Source organism: Cyprinus carpio, chromosome A5 (genome assembly GCF_018340385.1).
Source record: "Cyprinus carpio isolate SPL01 chromosome A5, ASM1834038v1, whole genome shotgun sequence".
Classification (NCBI taxonomy): Eukaryota; Metazoa; Chordata; class Actinopteri; order Cypriniformes; family Cyprinidae; genus Cyprinus; species Cyprinus carpio.
Genome location: NC_056576.1, coordinates 38,331,583 through 38,358,108, shown reverse-complemented (window position 1 = coordinate 38,358,108; position 26,526 = coordinate 38,331,583). Strand labels below are relative to the sequence as shown.

The window sequence follows — 26,526 nt, the reverse complement described above, 5'->3', positions numbered from 1 at the left end:
ATTTAGTTCACACTTAAGCATTTTCTTTTTAAAGTATGTAAGTTTCCCAATAACTACTCTTTTTAAAAGTATGCTAAAGTGCACTTCTTTTCCACCAAGCATGTAATGCAATCCCACAAAAAATAAAAAAATAAATAAAGACCAGAGACATCTGTCAGTCTTTACAAATGAGCTAAACATCTGAAAAGATAGGATTTTCTTAGAAAGCTTGTTCTTTGAAAACAGACAGTTCAGATTTAAAATGTCAGATATGTTTCCCCCTCAAACAGAGATCGCAGACAAAGTGTACAACCTCTATAATGGCTACACCAGTGGAAAGGAGCAACAGACGGCCTACAACACCCTGATGGAGGTCTCCCCCCCGCTGCTGTATCGTGTACAGCATCACTACAATTCTCACTATGAGAAGTTTGGAGATTTTGTTTGGAGAAGTGAGGATGAGCTTGGCCCCAGGTGAGGAAGACAATGACAGAACAAAGTAGGGGTGCACTGATCCGATACTCAGTATCGGTATCGGCTCCGATACTGCCATTTTCTGTCAGATCGGGTATCGGTCTGACGAGACAGATCCAAATATGAAGTTCTGCGAATACTATGCTGTGTTATTGTTAAGCCCCTCGAAAGGCACAAAAACATTATAAAGCATCATAAAGTTTTCATGCACTATATTTCAAGTGCTCTGAGACCATTCCATAGTTTGTGAGGTATAGATGAATATTTTATTTTTAACAATTCATAGTGCTCTCTACTCCGGTGTACTGATCTAACAGACAGGTATAAAGTAACACGATTTAGAAACAGCACTAAACTCCAGCAAAATAGTCCTTTTATGCAAAACATCTGATCTTTATCTACAGATCATGTATAAGAATATTGTATCATCTTAGAGAGAATTCCACCATCTTTACTGTCATAACCGAAGGTGACACGCAGTTTGAATGCTGAATGGAGAATTACAGACAGCCGCAACAGAGAGAAGAGTTTACATGAACTTGAATTTAATGACTTAGGGTGCTTTCACACTAGCACTTTTGGTGCTCACCCGGGTTCGATTGACATCAGAGTTTGGTTCGTTTGGATGATGTGAACACTGTCTTCCGAACTCAGGTGCGCACCTGCGAACCGTGTCCTTAAAACCCTGGGGTATGGTTCATGTGAACTCCGGTACAGTTCGCTGCTGATGTGAATGCAATCGTGCCAAATTGCGGAAGTGAACCGCTATTAATGATGTATTATTTGATCGGGTGTGTTTCACTCACTTTCCCGACAAGCGTGACTGACGCGCTGCAGAGAGCTGCAAAACTGTTCACCTTCAGTGTCATTTGCAGTACATTTGAAAGACAGACATAAGTGCCGTTATGTACCAAAGCTTTATAAACAAAACAAACAGTTCAAAAACTTAAAATATATAAAAGTGCAGAGAGCAATGTTATGCATTTGCCACCTTCTCCTGCGCTGCCATTACTAAGCAACGGGATTAACAGCTGCTGGCTTGATGACGCAAAAGAAACCACGGTTCGGACCCAGATAACATACTATGAACATTAATCGGGTTCGGACCAGGCAAGCAAACCAAGTGTGAAAGCACCCTTAAATATTAATTTGTACCTCACATTAAACTATGGAACAGCTACACTTGGAATATAGTGCAGGAAAACTTTAGAATGTTTTTGTGATTTCATGGGGCTTAACAATAACACAGAATAGTATATCCAGATTATCGGATTTGGATTGGTCTCATCTGACCAATACCCGATCCAGCAGAAAATGGCAGTATTGGAGCGATACCGATACTGAAAATCGGATTGGCGCGCCCCTATTTAAAACTGTTGAAAGAAAAGGCTCGATAAACTATCGCACATATATAATACACTACGCATCAAAATCCTCTTCCCTTTGTGCTTTGAACTTTTCTATGCGGAGTGCTGCGTGCTGTGACTCTGTGTTGCTTCAATTGCATCATTCTGCATACGGGATGCACATAAGCGCTTTTTGCCACTCCATGCAGGAGCCTTTCATGTTATAATACATTTGCGCAATGAAATATCATTAATAGCCTTTTCTTGTTGTCTTATCTATCAATGTTGCTGCTTCATTACTGTGCTATACATTTAAAAGAAATGTATTTTAATTTTACAGTACAAACCCGATTCCAAAACAGTTGGGACACTGTACAAATTGTGAATAAAAACAGAATGCAATGATGTGGAAGTTTCAAATTTCAATATTGTATTCAGAATACAACATAGATGACATATCAAATGTTTAAACTGAGAAAATGTATCATTTTAAGGGAAAAAATAAGTTGATTTTAAATTTCATGGCATCAACACATCTCAAAAAAGTTGGGACAAGGCCATGTTTACCACTGTGTGGCATCCCCTCTTCTTTTTATAACAGTCTGCAAACGTCTGGGGACTGAGGAGACAAGTTGCTCAAGTTTAGGAATAGGAATGTTGTCCCATTCTTGTCTAATACAGGCTTCTAGTTGCTCAACTGTCTTAGGTCTTCTTTGTCGCAGCTTCCTCTTTATGATGCGCCAAATGTTTTCTATGTTTGAAAGATCTGGACTGCAGGCTGGCCATATCAGTAGCCGGATCCTACTGCCGGATCAGTATGTGGTCTTGCATTGTCATGTTGGAAAATGCAAGGTCTTCCCTGAAAGAGACAAGTCTGGATGGGAGCATATGTTGTTCTAGAACTTGGATATACCTTTCAGCAATAATGGTGGCTTTCCAGATGTGTAAACTGCCCATGCCACACACACTCATGCAACCCCATACCATCAGAGATGCAGGCTTCTGAACTGAGCGCTTATAACAACTTGGGTTGTCCTTGTCCTCTTTAGTCCGTATGACATGGTGTCCCAGTTTTCCAAAAAGAACTTCAAATTTTGATTCGTCTGACCACAGAACTGTTTACCACTTTGCCACAGCCCATTTTAAATGAGCCTTGGCCCAGAGAAAACACCTGTGCTTCTGGATCATGTTTAGATATGGCTTCTTTTTTGACCTATAGAGTTTTAGCCGGCAACGGCGAATGGCACGGTGGATTGTGTTCACCGACAATGTTTTCTGGAAGTATTCCTGAGCCCATGTTGTGATTTCCATTACAATAGCATTCCTGTATGTGATGCAGTGCCGTCTAAGGGCCCGAAGATCACGGGCATCCAGTATGGTTTTCCGGCCTTGACCCTTCACACAGGGATTGTTCCAGATTCTCTGAATCTTTGTATCATATTATGCACTCTAGATGATGATAACTTCAAACTTTTTCTCTGAGAAACTCATTTCTTATATTGCTCCACTATTTTTCGCCGCAGCATTGGAGGAATTGGTGATCCTCTGCCCATCTTGACTTCTGAGAGACACTGCCACTCTGACAGGCTCTTTTTATACCCATACATGTTGCCAATTGACCTAATAAGTTGCAAATTGGTCCTCCAGCTGTTCCTTATATGTACATTTAACTTTTCCGGCCTCTTATTACTACCTGTCCCAACTTTTATGGAATGTGTAGCTCTCATGAAATCCAAAATGGGCCATGCAAAATATCTCACTTTCAACATTTGATATGTTATCTATATTCTATTGTGAATAAAATATAAGTTTATGAGATTTGTAAATTATTCCATTCCTTTTTTACTCACAATTTGTACAGTGTCCCAACATTTTTGGAATCGGGTTTGTATATTAATTAATATATAAAAATATGACTTGTTTTTCATGAATGTATTTTGCAACAAATATATATAAATATATATAAATCTAATCTAATATATATTTTAATCAGATAGAAAAAAAAGTCTTATAATTTTTAAAACACAAATGACATATATGTTATAGCTACTGTAGATAGGATAAGCACACTTTTTTCAAGCCAACTATTTCACAAAAAGAAGTTTGTTACTGTAGGTTTTAAATTATAAAACAATAGATATGATATAAAAATGAATATACCTTCCACCCTGGCATTGTGGAACATGCAGTTATGATACACTAAATGGACAAAAGTACTGGGACACCTGACTATTAAACCAACAGGGACTTTTAAATACATTGTCCTTAATATAGAGTTAGTCCCCCATTGCAGCTATAACAGCTTCCACTCTTCTGGGAAGGTTTTCCACATGATTTTGGAGTGTTTCTGTAGGAAGTTTTGCCTATTCATCCAATAGAGCATTTGTGAGGTCAGGCACTGATTTTGGATGAGAAGGCCTGGCTCGCAGTCTCTATTCCAGTTCGTCCCAAAGGTTTTAGATGGGGTTGAGGTCAGCGGGCCAGTCAAGTTTTTCCACACATAACTCATCCAACCATGTCTTTATCGACCTTGTTTTGTGCACTGGAGCATAGTCATGCTGGAGTAGAAAAGGCCCTTCTTCTTTCCACAAAGTTGGAAGCATAGCATTGTCTGAAATGTCTTGTTATGCTGAAGCATTAAGATTTCCCTTTATTAGCCCAACCCCTGAAAAAAAACACCATACAATTATCGCTCCTCTACCAAACATTACAGTTGGCACAATGCAGTCTGGCAGGTAATGTTCACCTAGCATTTGCCAAACAGAGACTCACTCATCAGGCTAAACAAAGAAGCGTGTTTCATCTCTTCACAGAACAGGTTTCCACTGCTCCAGAGTCCAGTGCTGGCATGCTGTTCACACTCCATCAGACGATTGGCATGCACTTGGTGAGAGGTTTGCATAGAGCTGCTTGGCCATGGAAACCCATTCCATGCCGTGCAGGTTTTGTACTGTTATGAATGCTGGTGGAAGTTTGGATCTCTTCAGCTATCAAATCAGAGTGTTGGTGACTTTTATGCACCTGCGACTTTATGAGGTCTTCTGTTTTGTGGCTGAGTTGCTGCTGTTCCTAAACACTTCCACTTTCCAGTAATACCACTTACAGTTGACTGTGAAATACATTATACTTTAGATTAGGGAACACATTTTCACTGTTAACCAAGAGTTTTCCCTGAACAAACTCCTGATTTGCTTCTTATTAATAGTTAGTAAGGTAGTTATTAAGTGTATGTATGGTGGTTTAGGTATACTAAGGGATCTAGAATGACTAAAAGCAAAAAAAGACAATAATACCCTAAACAAAAGTACTAATAAACATGCTAGTAATATGCATGCTAATAAGCAATTAGTTAATAGTTAGAATTGGTCCTTAAAGTTTTACCGGGAATATCTAGAAGGGGAGACATTTCTGGAACTGACTTGATGCAAAGCTGGCATCTTATAACAGCACCATGCATGAATTCACTGAGCTCTTCTGACCAACCCTTTTTTCTCAAATGTTTATAAATGTAGACTGCATAGCTAGGTGCTTGAATTTGCACATCTGTGGCAATGGGTCTGATTGAAATGCCTGAATTCAATAATTAGGAGGTGTGTCCCAATACTTTTGTCCAATCTATTGGATAAGATATGTCTCCAATAGATTCGGTGCACTTCAGACTATTGAGACAACTTTCATCCAATTAGCAGATTTGGGCCACATTCAGCTCCAGTATTAACACAATCTGTGTTATTGTTAACCATTAATGGAGCATGCTGATAGTTAATGTGATGATCCTTATGATAAAGAAATACTGTACACTTTAGTATACTTTTTAAAAAGAGTACTTATTATGGATCATTTACTTTAAAAGAATATACTTACTAACAAATTGAATGTAATTCAGTTGATTGCATGTTAATTGTAGTATAACAAGTATTATGATTTGAGTTTATACTAAACTTTAGAGTACTTGTTTATTTTTATTTTTAGGCAAAACACAAAGAGGAAGTGTGCACAGTCCCTGGTTTAGCTCTGCTTGGCTTGCCATCCTAAACTCTCTGTTAATGTTTGTGTAATCTGTTCTCTGGCAGAACCAGCAGGGGAATGAAACAGAGACCACCAATTACAGTTAATTTCCCCTTTTTGGAAGGAACCAATAATCTTTATGAATATCAACACAGGCTTTACATTAGGATTAAATATCATTCTTTTGGAGCAGTACATAATGTTTGTCCTAAAAAAAATAGCATTTATTTCATAAAAAAATTATTTCAAAACAACTTTGGGTCATATTCTGTGTTTGGAGAAAAACAAAGTAAATAAATAAAAAGTAAATATAGTTATTGAGCAGACAATTTTGATGGGATGTGTGCACTGTCTAGTTTTACACGTCTTACCACTTTTTGTTTTATTACACTGAACTCATCGTTTCTTTTCATTTTCTTTTTTATGTACTTATTTATTTATTAGAACTATTGTTTTCATTGTAAGAGATAAATAATTTGAATGTAAACTATTTGTTTTTTGCATTTTATTAAAAGAAAGAAAGAAAGAAAGAAAGAAAGAAAGAAAGAAAGAAAGAAAGAAAGAAAAGAAAAGAAAAGAAAAGAAAAGAAAAAAATCAATTGCTTTTACATTATATTTATAATATATTAATAAAAATAAGTGTTCAAGACTTTAAAAACAGAAAAAATATATATTTTATATATATGTATTTAAATTTATATATTTAAAAGTTTAAGCTAGATGCATATTAATTTCTTTGAAATGTAATCATTAATAATAAATGTAATGCATTTGTGTTGTTTTGTATATTTATGGCATGTTATTTTTTATGAACTTTGTAAATCTTTTATGAACTTTGTTATCTAAAATTAAGTGCCTATAATGACCTCATCTGCAACTATATATATATATATATATATATATATATATATATATATATATATATATATATAATATTATGTTAGGTACCATACTGACTTTGATTTGAAAAGTCTTTTGGTTTCTGGACAAACACACCATCTTAATCAAGTCTAACACTAAGCTCTCTTTCTGGTCACCACAGGAAGGCCCATCTGATCCTGAGACGAATGGATCGGATCAGTCTGTTCTGCCGCTCACTGCTCCGCAGTGGCTTCATCCAAAGCCGAACAGAGAGTGTGCCGTACATGCTGTGTCGTAGTGATGACACCAGACCAGGCGGCACTTTATGGCACAGTTCACTTCATGAAACCCGGCTAGCCTGCCTGGAGAAAGTCGTAACAGTGCAACGCAACATATATGGAAAGTCAAAATTACGATGAGACAGGAGATGTTTGGACTCGACCTTCTCTCTTTATGGTCTTCAGCTTGGCTGTTCTTTTTCTAAATCCAACTGACTTTGAGACTGTGAGAGGAGGTTTTATTGTTTCTCTTCTTCTTCTTTTTTTCTTTATTCTTTTTTTTTTCCAAAAGTAGAGAGCCTCGGATTAGAAAGATTGATTATTATTATTATTATTATTAATAATTTGTTTTTTATTTATTTATTTATTTATTTATTTATTTTTACTTGTTTCTCTTGTAAGGACATCAGTTTTGGTCGAAAGACTGAACTACTGAAGGACTGTTTTCGAATGTAAGAATTTAACTGCATGGTGCTGCAGAACTTCAAACCAGGTTCCCTGATACTCATTTTGCAAACATATCTCTTGGAATACCTAGCCAAGCAAGACAAGGACATGATCTCTCAGTGGTTTTCTTCTTTTCTATTCAACCCTTTTTGACATCAATTCTTTTAATCTTATATACATAGTTTTGCCACAATTAATTGAGAAAACTGAGAATATTGTCAGAGTCACAGTAATTGCTTTTGAGAACAAGTGTAGTCCTGTCACATATATAATCTTTAGCCAAAAGAACGTTCCTCTACAGTGTCCAAATGAATTAGATGGGTTTTGCTGGCCAATGAGACTAATAGATTTCATCAAAGTGAATCATCTAATGTATTTGGCAAAGAGTTGTGGTACAAAAGAGAGCATTGTGCAGAACTATTCTGTAAATTATTGTTTGGGAATAAGGTGTTGTTGAAAAGGTTTTTGGAATTGAACAAATGGTAAGAACTAAGCCTCAACACATTTTCAGTAAGTAAGTTGCTATATTCCATGCTATATTCATTGTGATAGTTAAATATGCTATTGTAAATACAGTTGTAAATGCAGTATGTAATAAGTGAATTTGATTTTTTTGTGTCTGTGGGGGTGGGGTGGGGGGTCTATTAAATATGTATATAGAATCTCAACACGTTTTCTCTGTTTTATCTGACAATATGTGAAGAATCAATTAAATTGAGGAAAATCCTGTTATACTACCTCATCTCTATGACATGAATCTCTATAGAATGCAGTTGTCTTCATCACACACCTGATGCAAAACTTAGGGTTCTGGGGCTTAGAGTTATGGTCTGCAAAATTGTCTGTTTGCTTCTTGAGCACTGATGACGGATTGCACTGCTTTGGGATAGTTGTATACGTGTTCCTTGATTGCTCTGAATGGCAAAACTGATTCTCAACACCGTTGAGCCACGGCCATTGAGGGAAAAGTCAAATGCACAGGGCATGCAAGACAACCAAATAATAATAATTTATTGGAATAACCTCAGCATGAAAACAAAAAATATACACAACTTAACATGCAAAACATAATGTCCTGTGTTAATGCACATGATTTTAACATCCGTGTGCTGAATCTCAGTGAGACTACTACTACAATAGTGAAATTTCAACAGCAGCACCATATATAATAATAAATATATTTTGACTACTGTAAATGGTGTACACAACCCCCCCAGGCTTGTTTATTTTAAAAATCCAATAGTTAGTTCATGTCTCCATGTATTTTGGTTTGTGTACTTAGGGAAAGCAAAAGAGTTGAAGAAATTCTTTAACCAGGTGGACTCTACATAGCAACCTCTTTCTTTGATCGAATCTCACAAGTTTGTGGCTAGGAGCTACACATCCATCAAAGAGTCCAATGTGAGACTCTTTTAAATCCAGTAACTATTTGTGAGGAGGTGTTTGGTTGGAAAATCACAGGAATGAGGTAAGCAATGTTGTAATTTGTCAGATTACTTGAGCATGGTCCACCCAAACCTTTGTTGAGAACTCCATTTGTTTCCTGGTTGCAGTTCAGTATGCCCAAGTATTATGCCCTGTTCTAAAGCTAGTTTGAAGCAGTCTTTGTCCATTAACTTCTGTTCCAGCATCAGTGCAAATGTGGATTTGCATCCTGCTTTTCTTTTCTTTTCTTTTCTTTCTATTGAGTGATCCACTTTGAACGTATCCAATAATTAGTAATACATAGTGATCAATCTCCTGATTTAAAGACCTTAAAGTTTCTCAAGATTAATATATAGATACAAATACCTAAATTTTTAGTTCACATTTAGTACACATTCATTCCATTGATCAGAGTTTGTGCTTCAACAGCCATGCAAAGTCTCTGTGTTAAGAGAATAAATTTGCCTTGGGATCCCCTACCAGGAACTCCAGACAACACAGGTCCCAGGGTTGCTGAGGCAGTTTAAACCCTCCACCATGTTGAGGTGGTAATCCGAGGAGGGGCTTGGATATTCAAGGAAATAATCTTAGGATGTATTCAAGGAGTGGAGGGTGTCCAGTTTGGATTGTGATCATCTGTGACCTTCAGCACGTACTTTGATGGTGCTTCTCAGCCGGAATAGGTGGATTGTCCTCTATGGGTATAGAAGATAGGCAGATCAGTGGTTATATCGAAACATTGTGGTGAAGAGATTTAGCAGCTGATCTTTGTTCTGACGCTTACCTATGGTCAGGAGCTTTGGATAGTGACTGAAAGAATGGGATTTTGTGTACAAGGGACTGAACTATGTGATTGTTCGCAAGGTTAATGGCTAACCCCTGAGAGACAGGCCACAAAGCCTGTCATCTGGGAGAGGATTGGAGTAGCTGCTCCTCTGCATCAAAAGGAGCCAGCTGTGGTGTTTCGGTCATCTGGTCAGGTTGTTTCTCGGATGTCTTCCTGTGGAAGTGTTTCAGGCATGTTCAACTGGGAAGAGACCCCGGGGCAGACCCAGCAGGTGCTGGAGGGAATGTATCTCCTGACTGGCTCTGTATCTGATGCCATCATCCTGTCTGAAAGAAGCTGTAAGACTAGGATATAAATCTCTGTGTGCAAATTTCACCTTGGAGTAACGACAGTCCTGCTCTGAGGAAGATGAGAATGGTAAGGAAAAAGTGTGGCACTCTCTCTTCCCCCATGGCCTCAGGGATAGTGCTGGTTCCCTAAGGCTTAAGCTTGTGCAGCTCCTTGCAGACCGCAGAAGTCATTTGCATCTGTTTTTTATTTGGTCTACTAACCAAACTACTGAATCCTTCAAACTTTTTTTGATAGTCATTGATATGGAATCTTTGCCTCTCTACAATCTTTTTGTGTTTAAATTGTAACACTTTAGTTTAGGGACCAATTCTCAATAATAACTATTTTCTTATTAGCATGCATATTCCTACCAAAACATTTTTTTTTTTTTTAAATTTTAAAAAGGCTTATTAATGCCTTATTCAGCATGACCATATTCTGCATCCCTCAATCCCACTTAATACCTACTGTAAACTTAACTACCTTACTAACTATAAATAAGCAGCTAATTATGAGTTTATTGGGGCAAAAGTCATAGTTTACAGTTAGTTTATAGTGAGAACTGGTCCCTAAAATTAAATGTGTCCTTTTTATTATTTTCACAAATATATTAAAGTCTTGTTGTGTGTGGACAACAGCAAATTTGCAGGCGATTGAACACTCAATTTGAAGGGTCCACTAGGTCGTGTGCATGTGCTCAATGCATCCATCTGTGACTGTGGTCAGTGGAGTAAAATCTGAAAAGCATGCATGCTTAATTGTGTGCAAAATGGAGCAGAACACAGAAAATAAAGTATACTAAGCCAAGTGTTTTTTTTTTTTTTTTCTTTGAATATCATGCTACTTTTTCACAATGAAATGTTTCTGTCAAGCTTTGAGATACAAATCTAGTCAATAAACACTGACAATAAATTATTTCTGTTTTCACTTTTTTCTTATTTTAAGTATAGGAGTATAGTTTGTTAACTGTGATTTGAAAAAAAAAAAAATGCAACCCTGACTAATTCTGATATAAATATTTTCCTTTAAAAAAAAAAGACTTGATTACAAAGGCACCAGCAGTGACATTACAGTGTGATTTTTTTATTTTTTTTTGGAAATGTTTATATCAGATCAGATTATATCAGATCATTGTTAGCCAACTATGGTCGCAAGTTCCGTCGTTACCAAAATAGTTCAGTGATTTGGTGTGTTCTGAATTCAGAGTTCCAATGAACATTTGCAAACAGCAATTTAAAGTTGTGTTGTTGGAACTACAGCTCTGGATTTATGGTTAGAAGTTTCTTGTTAGTTTCTTGTGGTTAATAGTTTCTTGTTCCCAGTAGGCAACTGATGTTGAAAAAAAAAAAAAATATCAGTGCAAGTCAAAAACTTAATCCAATTCAGACGCTCAAAACAAAAAAGATTGCGTCAAAGCAACTGAACAACGTTAATTAGGAAAAACAGTGTGTCAATAATGCAAAATGACAGTTAAAGGCAGTTCATCATTGAATTCAGTGATGTCATCATCTCAGTTCAGTTTAAATTGTCTCTGTGCAATAATTTGCAATCAAGTCAACGATATCGCTGTAAATGAAGTGTCCCCAACTAAGCAAGCCAGAGGCGACAGCGGCAAGGAACCAAAACTCCATCAGTGACAGAATGGAGAAAAAAACCTTGGGAGAAACCAGGCTCAGTCGGGGGGCCAGTTCTCCTCTGACCAGACGAAACCAGCAGTTCAATTCCAGGCTGCAGCAAAGTCAGATTGTGCAGAAGAATCATCTGTTTCCTGTGGTCTTGTCCCGGTGGTCGTCTGGGACAAGGTCTTTACAGTGGATCTGTCTCTGGGGCTCTAGTTGTCCTGGTCTCCGCTGTCTTTCAGGGCTGTAGAGGTCCTCTCTAGGTGCTGATCCACCATCTGGTCTGGATACATACTGGATCCGGGTGACTTCAGTGACCCTCTGACTTGGATACAGACTGGATCTGGTGGCTACGGTCAAAACGGAATAATAGAGAAACAGACTAATATTAGCGTAGATCCCATTCTTCTAATGATGTAGCATGTACATCGGGTGTTATGGGAAGTGTTCCCAGTTCCGGTTTACCTAATTAATGCAGCCTAAAATTCCTTTAACGGATTTGGATATTAGAAGCATATCAGTGTGTTATGTGTAAGCCAGGTTAAAGAGATGGGTCTTTAATCTAGATTTAAACTGCAAGAGTGTGTCCTCCACCCGAACAATATAATGTAGGTTATTCCAGAGTTTAGGCGCTAAATAGGAAAAGGATCTGCCGCCCGCAGCTGATTTTGATATTCTAGGTATTATCAAATTGCCTTAGTTTTGAGAACGCAGCGGATGTGGAGGATTATAATGTAACAAGAGCTTGTTCAAATACTGAGGTGCTAAACCATTCAGGGCTTTATGAGTAATAAGCAAGATTTTAAAATCTATACGATGTTTGATAGGGAGCCAGTGCAGTGTTGACAGGACCGGGCTAATATGATCATACTTCCTGGTTCTAGTAAGAACTCTAGCTGCTGCATTTTGGACTTACTGGAGTTTGTTTACTAAGCATGCAGAACAACCACCCAATAAAGCATTACAATAATCTAACCTTGAGGTCATAAAGCATAGATTAACATTTCTGCATTTGACATTGAGAGCATAGGCCATAATTTAGATATATTTTTAAGATGGAAAAATGCAGTTTTACAAATCCTAGAAACATGGCTTTCTAAGGAAAGATTGCTATCAAATAGCACACCTACTGTAGGTTCCTAACTGATGATGAAGAATTGACAGAGCAGCCATCAAGTCTTAGACAGCGTTCTAGGTTATTACATGCAGAGCTTTTAGGTCATATAATTAACACCTCCGTTTTTTCAAAATTTAGCAGTAAGAAATTACTCGTCATCCAGTTTTTTATATCGACTATGCATTCCGTCAGTTTTTCAAATTGGTATGTTTCGCCGGGCCGCGAAGAAATATACAGCTGAGTATCATCAGCATAACAGTGAAAGCTAACACCGTGTTTCCTGATGATATCTCCCAAGGGTAAGATGTAAAGTGTGAAGAGTAACGGCCCTAGTACTGAGCCTTGAGGTATTCCATATTGCACTTGTGATCGATATGATACCTCTTCATTCACTGCTACGAACTGATGGTAGTCATATAAGTATGATTTAAACCATGCTAATGCACTTCCATTAATGCCAACAAAGTGTTCTAGTCTATGCAAAAGAATGGTGTGGTCAATAGTGTCGAACGAAGCACTAAGATCAAACAAAGTTCATAGATCAGAAAGAAGGAGGCAGGAACCGGCAAACATTGAAACATAAAACTATAATATACAAATGAACGAACACAAAACAAAAGTAAAACCGGCAACCCCTCATGGATGACATAAAGACCAGGCCTGGTTCTCTCTCATCTTGCATCGTCACTCCTCCTTTTATCCTTCCGGCGCTCCTCCATGGGACTTGAGACCTGTGAGTGGCGCTGGTGTCACTCATTATCTTTCACTCCACTGACCTCGCTTGGCTTCCATGGCTCCCAGCCCCACCCCACTCGTCACATACCCACATCACCCCTTGCAGACCGGGGGGTACCCACGAGGCTGTGCTCTACTCCCCCCCCAGAGGCCTTGTCATGGCGGTTGTGGCATACCTGGGGGTAAGGACAGTCGAGGCGAGAGAAAAGGAGACGGAAGGATGAGGAGAGACAGACGAGAGAGGGGAGAGAAGAAAAAAAAAATTCTCGGTCCGGTTCCCAGACACACTGCCACTTGGTCCTCAACCAGCTGAGAGGCTCTCACTTGCGGTGCCAGGCGGTGGCACTGGACATACTGGTGGACGGCTTGATGCTCCTCTGCCTCCTGGCAGACGGCGATGGCTCCTGCTGTTGAGGACATCCAGCAGCCAGATCCCCGTTCCCTGGTCCTCACCAATCATGGTGGACGGCAGCAGGCTACGGTGCCAACAGTACCAACTTCTCCACTCCCTCTTGGACAGCAGACACCCCTCCTCGACCAAGGGGGGAGCATGGTAGCGAGCCTCCATCCCACCTCTTCCATCACTCCAGCACCACCGCCTCGGGCAGCCACCGGTGGTCTCCGCTCCTTCATGCTGCCCGATCTCCTCAGCACCCTGATCCCCCTTTTGAGCATTGAGGGCTCTCTGACAGCGTGTCCCTTCATCTTTCCGGGTTTCGGCACCAATGCAACAAAGTTTGTTGAATGGGGAAGAAGGAGGTGGGAACCAACAAACATTTAAACATCAAACTTAAATAAAAAAACAAGCGGACAACTTCCGCATAAAACAACAACATAAAGTTCAGACCTGGTCATCACTCCTCCTTTTATCCTTCTGGAGCACCTCCGTGGAACTCGAGACCGGTGAGTGGCACAGGTGTCGCTCATTATCATTTACTCCACCGGCCTTGCTCCTCTCCCTCAGCTCTCAGCCCCGCCCCACAAGACAGAATCAAATTACATAAAAATTTACATAAAAATAAAAACAAAACAAAAAAAACATGACAGGACTAATATGCATATCAAACTGATGTCAAAAAACTGCATTAAACCAATTCCCAACATTAAACCAAAAACCAATAATGTTACAGCATCTTGATCAAGTCTTGACTAATATTTGACGTCAAATTAATATCGAGGTTTCCGCTAGGTTAGTATGACATGTGGACTCACAGAGATCATGCAAATGAGCAAAATGTACACTCTAACATGATGTTCAATCCATATATTTCATTCCATACATATACATATTTAATTTGACGTCTTTTAGCTTAAGAGAATTAAAGAGCTGTGTTTTTCAGGAAACAGTCCTGACTAACTAGTTAGTTTCTCCAACAGTGCATGTAATATGGTATTTAAGCAGCAAGTTTTTCATTGTCATTGTTTCGGAAACGGACCCCTAGACACTGGCTTGTCAGTTCTTTTGAGTCACTGACATGACCTTTGTCATTGGTCAGTGACACAAACATAAGAGCCTGCCCTAGTAAATGAATGAAATTTTCAATTTTGTAGGAAGTTCTGAGGCTGGAGATGATGTGCAAATGACAGTAGGACTGAAAACTGGTTGAAAATATGGTTCAGATGCCATTATGATGTTGCAGTCTTTCTACAAGCAATTGCCTGTGAGTGATTTAAGAGGAATAAAAATTGCTAAATGAATCATTGTAATCATAATGTTCACAAGCATGCAGGAGTGCATTGGCTTGCTGATGTTCTATTAGTCAGAGACAAAACAACCAGTAACAATACTGTTTGCTAACATGATTTTGTTTTTCTTTAGCATGCAGTAAATGTTCTTCCAAGTTGGAACACAAAAACTGAATCCAAACCCTAAATGCTGGAATGGTCAAAAAGTGGATGATACTTCTGAGTAGATACCAGCGCTTTCCTTATACACGATACATGATGGAGAAATAAAGTTACTTATTCAGCATTTTAATTAATTTTTCAAATCATGATAAATCAGGTATGTTTGCAATAATCCACAGCACCAAAATATGAAAATAACAGTAAAACTATAGAATAGGGTTCAATGTTAACATGTGCGCAGTATGCAACAATGTATTAAAACAATGACAGTGTTTAATCTAGGGTAATGTTAATTCATAAATATAGTACTATTCATTGTTAATTCTTTGTTCATATGTTAATGTATGCTAATTTAAACCACTGTAAATGTTAAACATGTATTAGTATATATATATATATATATATATATTATTATTATAAATTACTATAAAGCTAGAATAATATATTCTGTAAAACGAGTATTCATTGTTGTTTCATGTTAGCTACTGCATTGTAAACTAATGTTAACTTGTGGAACCTTACTGTAAAGTGTTACCAAAAAACACAAGTATGTCACAGCAGAATGTAAGGAAATGTGGTACGCACCAAAAAAAAAAATACATCTCGTTTCTTGAGTCGAGAGATCAGACAGACCGGCTGACCAATGGAAACTGAATAAATTCAAAAGTGCAATTTTTCTGGAAAGACATGAACTCTGTCCACGCTACTAGCAACAAACTGGATTGGGAATCCCCTCAACTTAAAAAAAAAAAAAAAAAAAAAAAAACAGTAATACATTGTATGCATGAATCAAAAAGAGATGAGAATTTTGCTTATAATTTATTAGCAATGTGAAAAGCAGACATGGCCAGCATCACCAAACACAAATGGGTTTTTGAATAACAGGCACAAAGACAAGAGAATTGCAAGAGAAATTAGAACAGTGACTCAAAGTAAAGGACACTTAAAGTACAACTCTTGATGCTGATGTAACTAATGCTGATGACCATGGTGCATTACTCAGATTTAAATAACTTTCATAAATGTATCATTGTGTCTAATGAAACTCTTTAAATATACAAGGCATTTTACTGGTACACTTTCACAACACTATTTACAACCGGTCAAGACATTTATATGAACCGGTAATAAAGATCTTGATACAATTCCATTAGTTTGTTTTCTTACAGTTTTTCCACCATCCGACCAACATTTCAAATAAATATAAGTTGATTTTTTGATGTTCTGCTGTGCGCATCCATATTCTGACACCTGCACAAACATACTGGCAGGCCCAACACAGCAACATGTTTTCTTCACCTGTACAATTCTATGCATGTGAGCTCTGAATTTTGGCCATTTTAATAGATATTCAGAATGTTTGGTACAAATTGGAAAGGTGCTCATTGAAATCATTGATTTCACCTACTGCAAGATATATCATGAACAAACTCTTCTCTTGTGGGAACTGCCACAGAATATATGTACTGCATTAACACAATTTATATTATTATAATATTTAACAGTTGTCTCAACTGCATTAATGGTAATATATAAACTGTGAGATGTGACTGAATGACATTCTGTCTTTGAATTTTTATCTTTCATAAAAAAAAAAAAAAAAAAAAAAAAAAAAAAAAAAACAAGCATTGCATTTTTTCTTCAACTGGAGCAATGGATAAAAGAATAAACAGAAAATAAAAATAGTGAAAGATCCCCAATAACCAAATTTTACATTTATAAGACCATTGTACAAATAACTTACATAAACAATAAAAAATATAACTTACAAAAGTATAACACTCTCAATAAATAGTTCTACTATGTACAGTTTTATATGTCATTAATAGACGCAAAACACTAACATACCAAAATATGGAAGCAGCAAACATTACAGGCATGAGGTACAGCAAGAAATCCTATGGTGCATACAGTAGTGTCAAACAGCCCACTGAAAACTTCATTTAACAAACCAACAAACAGTTTTAGACCTGTATGCTTTTAGATATCTAAAACAAAGCAAAAAAAAAAAGAAAAGAAAAGAGTATTTGGCATAATTGCACTTGGAACTGGTTCTAGTGTTTTGGATTGCTGATTTGCACATAGTGATGGAGAAACATATAATAAGTATGAGAAGAGTGAGAAATTGTCTTAAAAAGGAAACATCAGGTACTTGGCCGAGAAAAAAAAAAAAAAAAAAAAAACCCTTGTTTGACAGGCCTGCCAATCAAAAGACCTGTCAGGAAATTGGCAAGTTACTTGATGTCTGTGCTAATTTGTCGATGTGGTTGCTGATCAGTTTTGCTGTCCATTTTGGCAATAAATGCTGACTATTGTTATCTTGAATACAGTTCATAATTACATTTGTTCTCCCAAGAATATATAACAAATAAAATCTTTAATAATAATATTAATAATAATAATAATAATAATTATAATGCATTATTATTGTTATTATTATTATAAAATATTATACTCTTGTGGATTGTATAGTTATTTCCAATCATATATATATATATATATATATATATATATTATATATATATATATATATATATATATATATATTATATATATTTATTTTTTTTTTTTTTTTTTGGGTGGTGTAGTTTTCTTTCTTCATCTTCATAATAATAATAATAATAATAATAATAATATAATAATAATAATAATAAATAATAATAAATCCTTCAACCTAACTCACAAGATGCCTGAAAAAAACATACATACATACACATAAATCACCCATTTAAAGTCTTAATTTTCACACTTTCATAAACATAAATATTAAAGCCAGTTTTCCGTGATCCCAAAGACAGGGCATATCAATACAATAACATGTTTCCACATGTCACTTTGCTCTGCTGTTTACAATAAAACCAGATGTGAAGCAAGTGGAATCAGTTCTCAGTTCAATAAAAGAAACTATTGACTTCGGCATGTGATCATGAAATCTTTATGCCACATAAATTAGGACTCAATATTAAAAAACAAAAAAAAAACAAAAAAAAAAAACATGGTTGGCTAACTTTCTTCCAGGTATTGCTTTTTTTCTTTTTTTCTTTTATTTATTTTTTCTTAATCATAAATGTCATAGTTATTATACTTTAACTACCATATATCTACAATTGCACAAAGTGATGTCCATTATTAAAGATTAGGCAAAATAATCCTTAATGCTTTAGCATGTTTTCCATGTCAATAAAACAGCCAATGCTCAAAGAGGCATTTTCTTCAGCCTTGGCCCGATCGCACTTCATGAACTTCAAAAAGAAGAGCAAACCTTATCAGAAATGTTTTGTGTTCAGTTTTTCTGCATAAGCATAATGTTTTGCACCTGGCAAGCTCTTCAAAACATGAATAACCACAATAACATTATGTCTTTACCACGTTTCCATATTAAGGCTTGTGGCATTTTGAACGAACAGCCGGGACATCAGTATCGGTGGGGTTAAATTCAGCACTCCCTAAAGAGTTCAGCTACAATCCTCATTAAACACACTTAAACCAGTTAGCTTAAGTCTTTAGGGCTGCAACTATAGTCTTCAGGATGATGGCGCTTCAGAAGAAGGTTGGACACACCTGATACAGACAGTCAAACTTGGAGATTCAGATGTTAGTGGGAAACTAGTCAAAATATTTTAAGGCCATATTTTCTTCTCTCGTTCACTCTGATTGCGTATATAAAGTCATTCCAATTACGATGAAGCTAAATTATTGTAAGGTTTTTTGGCAAAAACACATACAAGTGGTTAAAACGTTGGCACATTAAGGTTTTTTGGCAAAAACACATACAAGTGGTTAAAACGTTGGCACATGTGCAGTACTGTAAGTTACCCTTAAAAACATTTTGACTGGCAACAGATTCAATGAGATTAGAAAGAGTCCATTCTTAGTACATAATCAGGGTCACTGTTATAAAGCAAAGCACAGCAGAAGTACCACAGCGGTAGTCCACAGTACTCATGCAGTCTTCTGAAGCTGATGGGTTTGAGTGAGGAACACACCAAAGGTTAAGTTGTTTTTAGTTGCTGAAAATCTTCCCTTCCATCAGAGCACACAAATATCTTCCATGTTTGTGGTCAGATTGAAGTATGACACCTTCGGACGTCATACTACACTTTTCTGTGTATAATCAATTTAATTTCAATCTCTTCATCACACAAGACCTGTATGGCTTCAGAAGACTTGTATGGAATACTTTTAAGATGCTTTTATTGAATTGAACTGTCATTTTATGGATATGAAGTACTTATTTTATGATTTTTTTTTAAAGCATTTTTATACACACACACACACACACACACAAGTAAGTAAATAATCACACACACACACACACACAAGTAAGTAAATAATTTTTTGGGTGAACTAAGCATTTACATAAAATAAGTTTATGATCTCTACAATCAGGAATTTGTGTCTATTTTTTCATTCAGTCTAGATGAGTTATGATTCAGCACTGGCTGAGCTGTAATGGGAGGTCTTCGGTCTTGATGGTTAAATTGATCAGAGGTAAGTGTTAATGCAGACTGACGACACACTAGATCATGGCCTGCATATTCCTGTTGTCTGTTGTTTGACTAATTAGCAGCAATCGTAGCAGCAACAATAGCAGCCATGCTAAAGAAACCAGTTCATTCTTACCGTATTTATGCTCGGATCTATCGATGTGCATTTTATATAAACCCCAATTCACAATTTTTTCATAACAGAACGTTAATAGTGTGCGACAGGACCTGCAGCCATTCCTTATTGCGCATTTATATTTGAAAGATTTGTTTCATTTCAGGAACATTAAAATAATTGCTGATTAGTCTTTTAAAATCAGCCTGTGATTGCTTTTCAGCCAATCGTACCGTCCTTGTTTTAGGACCCAGTCTGCTTCCGTAGGGACACGAGTCACAGGTGAGGGTGGAAATGCCACGCACCGTCTTCCTGGGATGACTGAGGTCACATTTGAGACAAACTAAAACAAATCAAGCCCCCTAAACGGTTTAGAGAGTGCATTTCAGTGGAAAGTTGTTTCTTCTTTTTCTGGTTTTGGTCAAATCAGTATGGTTCCCTCGAGATGCCTGGCTTTCATTTTAATAAATTTTTTGGAGGGGTCGTGAGTGATCTACAGATGGCATACACAAACCAGCTTTGGTCCTTTGTGGGGTCTTGGCATTTGGGATCCTTTTTCAAATGTACTGTAAGAGATAACAGGTAGACTCGGACATGGAAATGATGATCAGCTATAAGAAGAGAGGTACAACTGTGAAGCAGCAACATTTCTGGGAAGAATATCTGATCCTGTCCCAGTCCACACACTGGCTTGGTGGAGCGTTTTATCCAAGTGAGTGCAAGTGCTCGCCCTTTCGGTTCTCCAAGGCGTTGGGGTCCCGGCAAGCACACTCTCTTCGGATGTCACAAGACATGGGGAACGGAATAACTTGAAGGAGAAGAGAAACGCATGTTATAGCATACAAACCAAAAGGTTTGGAATACACTTTTAAAATAAAGGTCCCACAAAGGGTTTTCACAATGATGCCATCGAAACAGGGGTGTCCAAACCAGTTTCTGGAAGGCCACTGACCTGCAGAGTTCAGCTTCAACCCTAATTAAAAACACTTGAAATAGGTAATTAGGGTCTTCAGACTCACTAGAAACATCCAGTCAATTGTGTTGGAGCTGGTTGGAGCTAAACTCTGCAGGACACTGGACCTCCAGACACCCCTGCCATTTTGGTTGACCAAAGAACCTTCCCGTGAACAGTTTTTAAAATAACCATTTTTTTTCTTCACATGAAGAACATTTTAATAATCTGAAGAACCTTTTTGTACTATTTATGGGATGGAAAGATTCATTGATGTTAAAGATTCATCGATTCCAACAAAGATCTTTTATTTTTAAGAACGTAACAACAGCTTGCATCATTGGTCATGATGTCTGGACTTGGCAATGACTTGAAAAATTGATGAGCCCCTTAGAGGGATTGAAAATAGAATTTGAATGTTGTTTGGCACTTGACGTCACAATTGAATGTTGGCAGTGCATCACTGACACCAGCTGCTGCAATGTAGCCTCCCTCGAGACGGGCCTCAGCTGCTTTTCAGGATAAAATGCATCTCCAGTCGCTCAAAACTAGGACCATATGTGCAGTTCACATTTGCACACTCACGTAACCATTTGTCTTAGCCTCAGTGGCTGAACAGACTGATTTGTTCATGACATGAATTCACATGCTAATTTATCTTGGTGCACAACAAAGTGGATTTTCTAATTCATAGCATCGATTATGGAGTAATATCCTGCCTTTTTGTACCTGAAAACAGATGAGGGTTTGAATCAAGGCCAAAGTGCAGGCACTTCAGTATGAAATCTGACTGTAGGTTGATTCCTTTGAACACTGCATCCACTTTTCATGTTCATAATGTGAATTAAAGTGTAGCTCATGTTAACAGAAATATTGTGATTAAGTTAATGTGATTATGCTCCTAATTGGAATGGCAATAATTGCAGTTAAGTATGTGGAGTACTGCCATTACAAATGATCTTAAAGCTTCTTCTATGAAACCACCACAGTGTACAAAAGAGTTGCCCTGGCTACAAGATGAACACTGAAACTAATATTACAATAATATTTAATTTTACTGTGGTCACCTTCACTACAATCATCATCTGGAAGATGGTGCCATTTGCATTATGAAACAATAGACAGTGAGCCAGTTTCAGTTACCTGGAGGAATGGACTGATATACAGTTCTTAAATATAAGTGAATATTAGAATACAAAGTGCTGTCATGAAACTGTAGATGGTGCAGGCCGATAGGTTCTAATAATTTGCATCATCTTTCACATGGCACAGCTGATTGGTTTCTTTTCACATTAAAGCCAATAAGAGCTTGGTATTCAAATACTTGGCTAGAGTTCACTGTAGCAGTAGCAGTGCGCTTCAGAAACCCTCCACCTTCCCCAGCTCCACCTGTATATATCTGCTATGGAGTAATTTATTGTATGTTATACATGGGGGTTGTTTCATAAATAATCTATCTATCTATCTATCTATCTATCTATCTATCTATCTATCTATCTATCATATATGTAATTTTAGTACTTCAGCTTATTTCAGCAAGTTGGAAAGTGAATATTTCTTATTTTCATTTGATTAGTTTTTTTTTTTTTTTTCTTAAGCTTAAGTTTTTAATCTAATGTTTACATTGCATTGATTTATAATAATTTCATTATTAATTATATTTCACCCAGTTTTGCTTCTAAAACAAATGTAAGGATGTAAACAAATGTGTGCTGGCTTACACGAAAGAAAAAAATGACGAAGAAAAAGCTTTTTGTTGTGTGAGTAATTAATGAAAACAAAACATGTTTGTGTGAGCAGAACTTAAGTCTCTCCAGAGCCACTTAACTGTGAAGCTTTTACAAGCATGAACCAGACACATATCAAAACCAGTCATCATTGCCCTGCATGCCATTTCCTGTTCAACTGTGTGCCTTCCCTCTCATTTGAATACATTAATTTTCTGGCTTTTGTTAACCTTACTAAAAGAAAGAAAGAAAGAAAGAAAGAAAGAATGAATGAAACATGGCGCCAACTAGAGCTGTTTCAGCAGCAGGTAATCGTTATCAAGCACTCCAAAGAAAGTGCACACTTCCATTTTTTTTCTGTAGTACTTTACATAATCTCTTTCTCAAACTTCCCCTTCCCTTCCCTTCTCTTCCATCTCACAACATGCAACCTTTCACAGTTCTCATTTAGCACCCCCTCCTTATCTCACCATCGGACTAAGATTTGGGTGGCAAATTTGCCATGGTTTCCTCTGCCCTTGACCTTTAGGGTGGCGGGACCAGCTGCCACATCTGGGGCTCATCGATGGTGGCTGGGAATGTCAGCATGGGGCAGAGGCCAGTCCAGAACACACACACAAACACACGTTCCCTGACAGACCATGTACGTCATGGCACACGACCCCCCACCTCTGTAGAGTGCATGCATGTTTCATATTGCAGTTGAAGGGAAATAGTATGAGGGGGCTGGGGATCGGGGCCCAGACATAGTGCTTCAAAACACACCACAGACTAATGCTGGTCTGCACTGAAGCTCAGCCGTATGTCACCTCATTTGTAAGACTGTGATTTATTGCATTCAAAACTGAGAGAAATTGAATGCCATTTATTTACTCTTTGAGAAGCAACAGCAATTTGTTTTGCTCCTGTTATTTTAAGATTATTTCTCTAATAAGAGGTTCATTTGGTTTGCAATGTAAATCCAAGTTTAATACACTCAAATATATTGGTTAAATTATTCAAGTAATTTCTAAGAACTGTAATCAGGCTTAAACTGATGTAGTTAAGTCAGAAACAGGCTGTCATTTGATGAATGTGTTCTAGATGTTGTCTGAGAATGCAAGAACGGGTCCTGATCCACTGTATTATAACAAAACATGGTCTAAACCTAAATTTATAAGACTGCATTATTTTTGCAAAAATGCAAAATGCAAATATCAACTGGGTGTGACAGATTCACCAGCAGGAACTCTTAACATAACTGTGATTTTAAATGAATTAAGTTTACTGCCCAATGAGCAGAACAAGTCAAATAAAAATGTTAGGCTAATGAACTATACTACTTGGCAAAAAAAAAAAAAAAAAAAAAATTCTGATTATTCATATTGGTGTAGTTGATGTATTTACAACACGCTTTCCTTCAGTCCAAACTGCACTCATGTGCATAGCCTTCCACTTTCCTTCAGTCTCAGCCTCGACAGGAAAAACATTGTTGTGGAAGTCTCGAAAAACTCTCTCACCCTCATTGTTGCTACAGAAACAGCAATCTTGCCCCAATCTTGCATGGCTGGCACTTCATTGCCACTTTTCCCTAAAACAGCCAAGATTAAAGGAAAGAATTTGGAAAACTGAACAGCTCATTTGGAGATATGGCTTCTTAGCCATAAACTTTGCAGGGCAACCAACATGCGTTGATAATTACGTCTTATAAAAAGGTAGGAGACACACATTTACTACAGCCACGACTGCAGGTTGGCCCCCGGAGGAGTTCCCCCTTTACATTTATTATTTGGCATGGTATTAAGAGTTGGGAATGCAAACAAGAACCTACTGGATTTGGGTTGTCCATCATTTATCTTAAAAGGCCAAAGAGACTCTGAATTTGGTGTTTTCATTATTTTATGTATATTATTAAATAAGCTTTCCATGCAAATTTTCACTCAAAAAAAAAAAAGGCAGTTTTTTAATTATTTGACCTTTTTACAGTGTTATAAGGGCACCCTAAAAAAAAACAAAAAACAAAAAAAAGGGTAAGCAATAATAAGTATAATTCACCAGTGGTCTCAGACTTCTGGGCTCCATTCCATGTCTTCAGTTGAACAATTCTACAGTAAATATAGTAATTCATAAATGGCAAGATCAATAGTTTCATAGCTTACTAGTCTCATTAGTTGGTTTAGATCATTTGTTCAATAAAAGGCTCACAAGTGTCTTAAAAATTTTACTATAAAACTTAAGACCCTACCTCTTCTCGTTAAACTTTAAAGCTCTAGACATAAAAAATAAAATAAAATAAAATAAAAAAATAAAATGAATAAGCAAATCAATACATGCACTAATGAAGCACACCATATAGCACCCATACAACATGCATCTGATGGTCCAAAAACAAATGGCTGAAGTGCATCACTGCTGGGGATATTTTTTTTCCTACACCTGTGTACCCATGATTTAACAATCCAGTATCAAGTCCAGTATCCAGTGTTTGCAGATAAAAGGAAACTTTATTGCACTGCAAATCACAACAACAGCCAAAATGAAAAAGATTTAACGGCTAGTTTAAAGTTTAATGGTTAGGGGTTTGTTGAAACCTCTAACCCTCCATTTGATCAAAAGTAAAAGTCATCAGCGAGGTGAAACTGCTCAGCTAACAAGGTTAAGTCTTTCTAAATCACAGACCTTGAGAGCTTAAAATAATCAAAAACTTTACTTCGGACTTTAAAACCTCCCATCCTCTGCCAGAATGGAATCTCTTGTAAAGAAAACCAAAGGCTCTCTCTTTCATTGCCCTAATATGCCCACTGGCCTCCTTCCTCATGCCAACAGCTTGTAGTGATTAGTAAAGCATCCTGCTGTGACCTGAGCTTCAGTTTGACTCGCACCTTCAAAGTCCCTGACAGGAATAATACACAGCCAGTCATCCAGAACATCTTAATACGCAAACCTTTCAGAGAACATGACGGGGAGCTGGGATAAAGTGAGCACGACAGGGTGAGATAAGGAAGGGAAACAAACACACAAGCAGCAGGGAAGTGCCTTGGCTTCCTTTGCTTTGGGGTCATCCTTGTTAAGTATGTTTTGAAGCATGGCAGCTGGTTTGAGCTGGTCCTTAGTTGGTCCTGAGCTGGTTATAAGCTGGTCCTGAGCAGGAGCTAGTTGCATAGGACCAGCACATTACCAGCTTAAACCAGCTCAAACCAGCTGCCATGCTTCGAAACATACCTAACCAGCATATGCGTTTTTTTTTTTTTTTTACTGGCATCATGACCAAAGAGTGGACCCAAAGGAGACAGACCTCATTGCAGGCACTGCTGGCACCACTTTGTTTTTGTGTGCTTTGTCATTATTGTTGAGAACATGGCCAAAAGTCTGGCTGAGTCAACTATAACACATAAGAAAATGAATTGTTCTGCATTTGTCTTTCTTTTTTTTTAAATGTTCTTTTGTTTGTTTATTAATAGAGTCATGCAAGAGGATTAGCCGTGAAGACCAAAAATCAGTCTGTTACTCCACAAAGCTATGACTTCTGAAGACTATGCATTTATTTCTGTATTATGAAGTTGTTTCATATTATAAAATATTATTATATGAAAGGTACCAGGTGAAGAGTTCTACATAAAAAAAATAAAATAAATAATAATAATAATAATAATAATAATAATAATTGAACCAGCATACATGTCTAGAAAGACAAGATGAAAAGGAAATGAACAGATTTCGGAGTATCGCTTGTATTTTGTGTGAGCTGCATGCAAAAATCAACACAGCACCAGTGATGCATTGTACTATGGTGGTTAAGCAGCGATTAGCTGTACATGAAAGACTGAAAATAAACATAACTTTCTGTGCCATCTGTCTTGAAAATATAAAACTTTTGTATACTGAAGGTTTGTGAAACTCAACTTAGCAGTGTAAGTCCTGACTGGTTTTGTGGTAGTTACCTTACTCTAAGCTCTGCTGCCACATTTACCTACAGCACCTTTGGCTTTTTGAAACTTTGAATCAATTGAAC

At 37.2% G+C, this 26,526-nt stretch overlaps 2 protein-coding genes across 5 annotated transcripts in view; one reads left to right on the top strand and one right to left on the bottom strand.

Annotated features, from left to right (window-relative positions):
- Positions 1-10,931, top strand: part of LOC109067613 (astrotactin-2-like) — a 539,141-nt gene extending 528,210 nt beyond the window's left edge. The window contains exons 9-10 of one of the 3 annotated variants that reach the window (XM_042757177.1): positions 270-453; positions 6,850-10,931. In XM_042757177.1, coding sequence (XP_042613111.1) covers positions 270-453; positions 6,850-7,087 — 422 coding nt within the window. In that variant the 3' untranslated portion in view covers positions 7,088-10,931. The remainder of the gene's footprint in view (positions 1-269; positions 454-6,849) is intronic. The other 2 variants (XM_042757176.1, XM_042757175.1) reach the window with 2 other exon arrangements.
- Positions 10,932-19,561: 8,630 nt separating this feature from the next.
- LOC109090002 (pappalysin-1-like) overlaps positions 19,562-26,526 on the bottom strand; it is a 122,586-nt gene continuing 115,621 nt past the window's right edge. For both annotated transcript variants that reach the window (XM_042757173.1, XM_042757174.1), the window contains one exon: positions 19,562-20,665. In XM_042757173.1, coding sequence (XP_042613107.1) covers positions 20,561-20,665 — 105 coding nt within the window. In that variant the 3' untranslated portion in view covers positions 19,562-20,560. The remainder of the gene's footprint in view (positions 20,666-26,526) is intronic.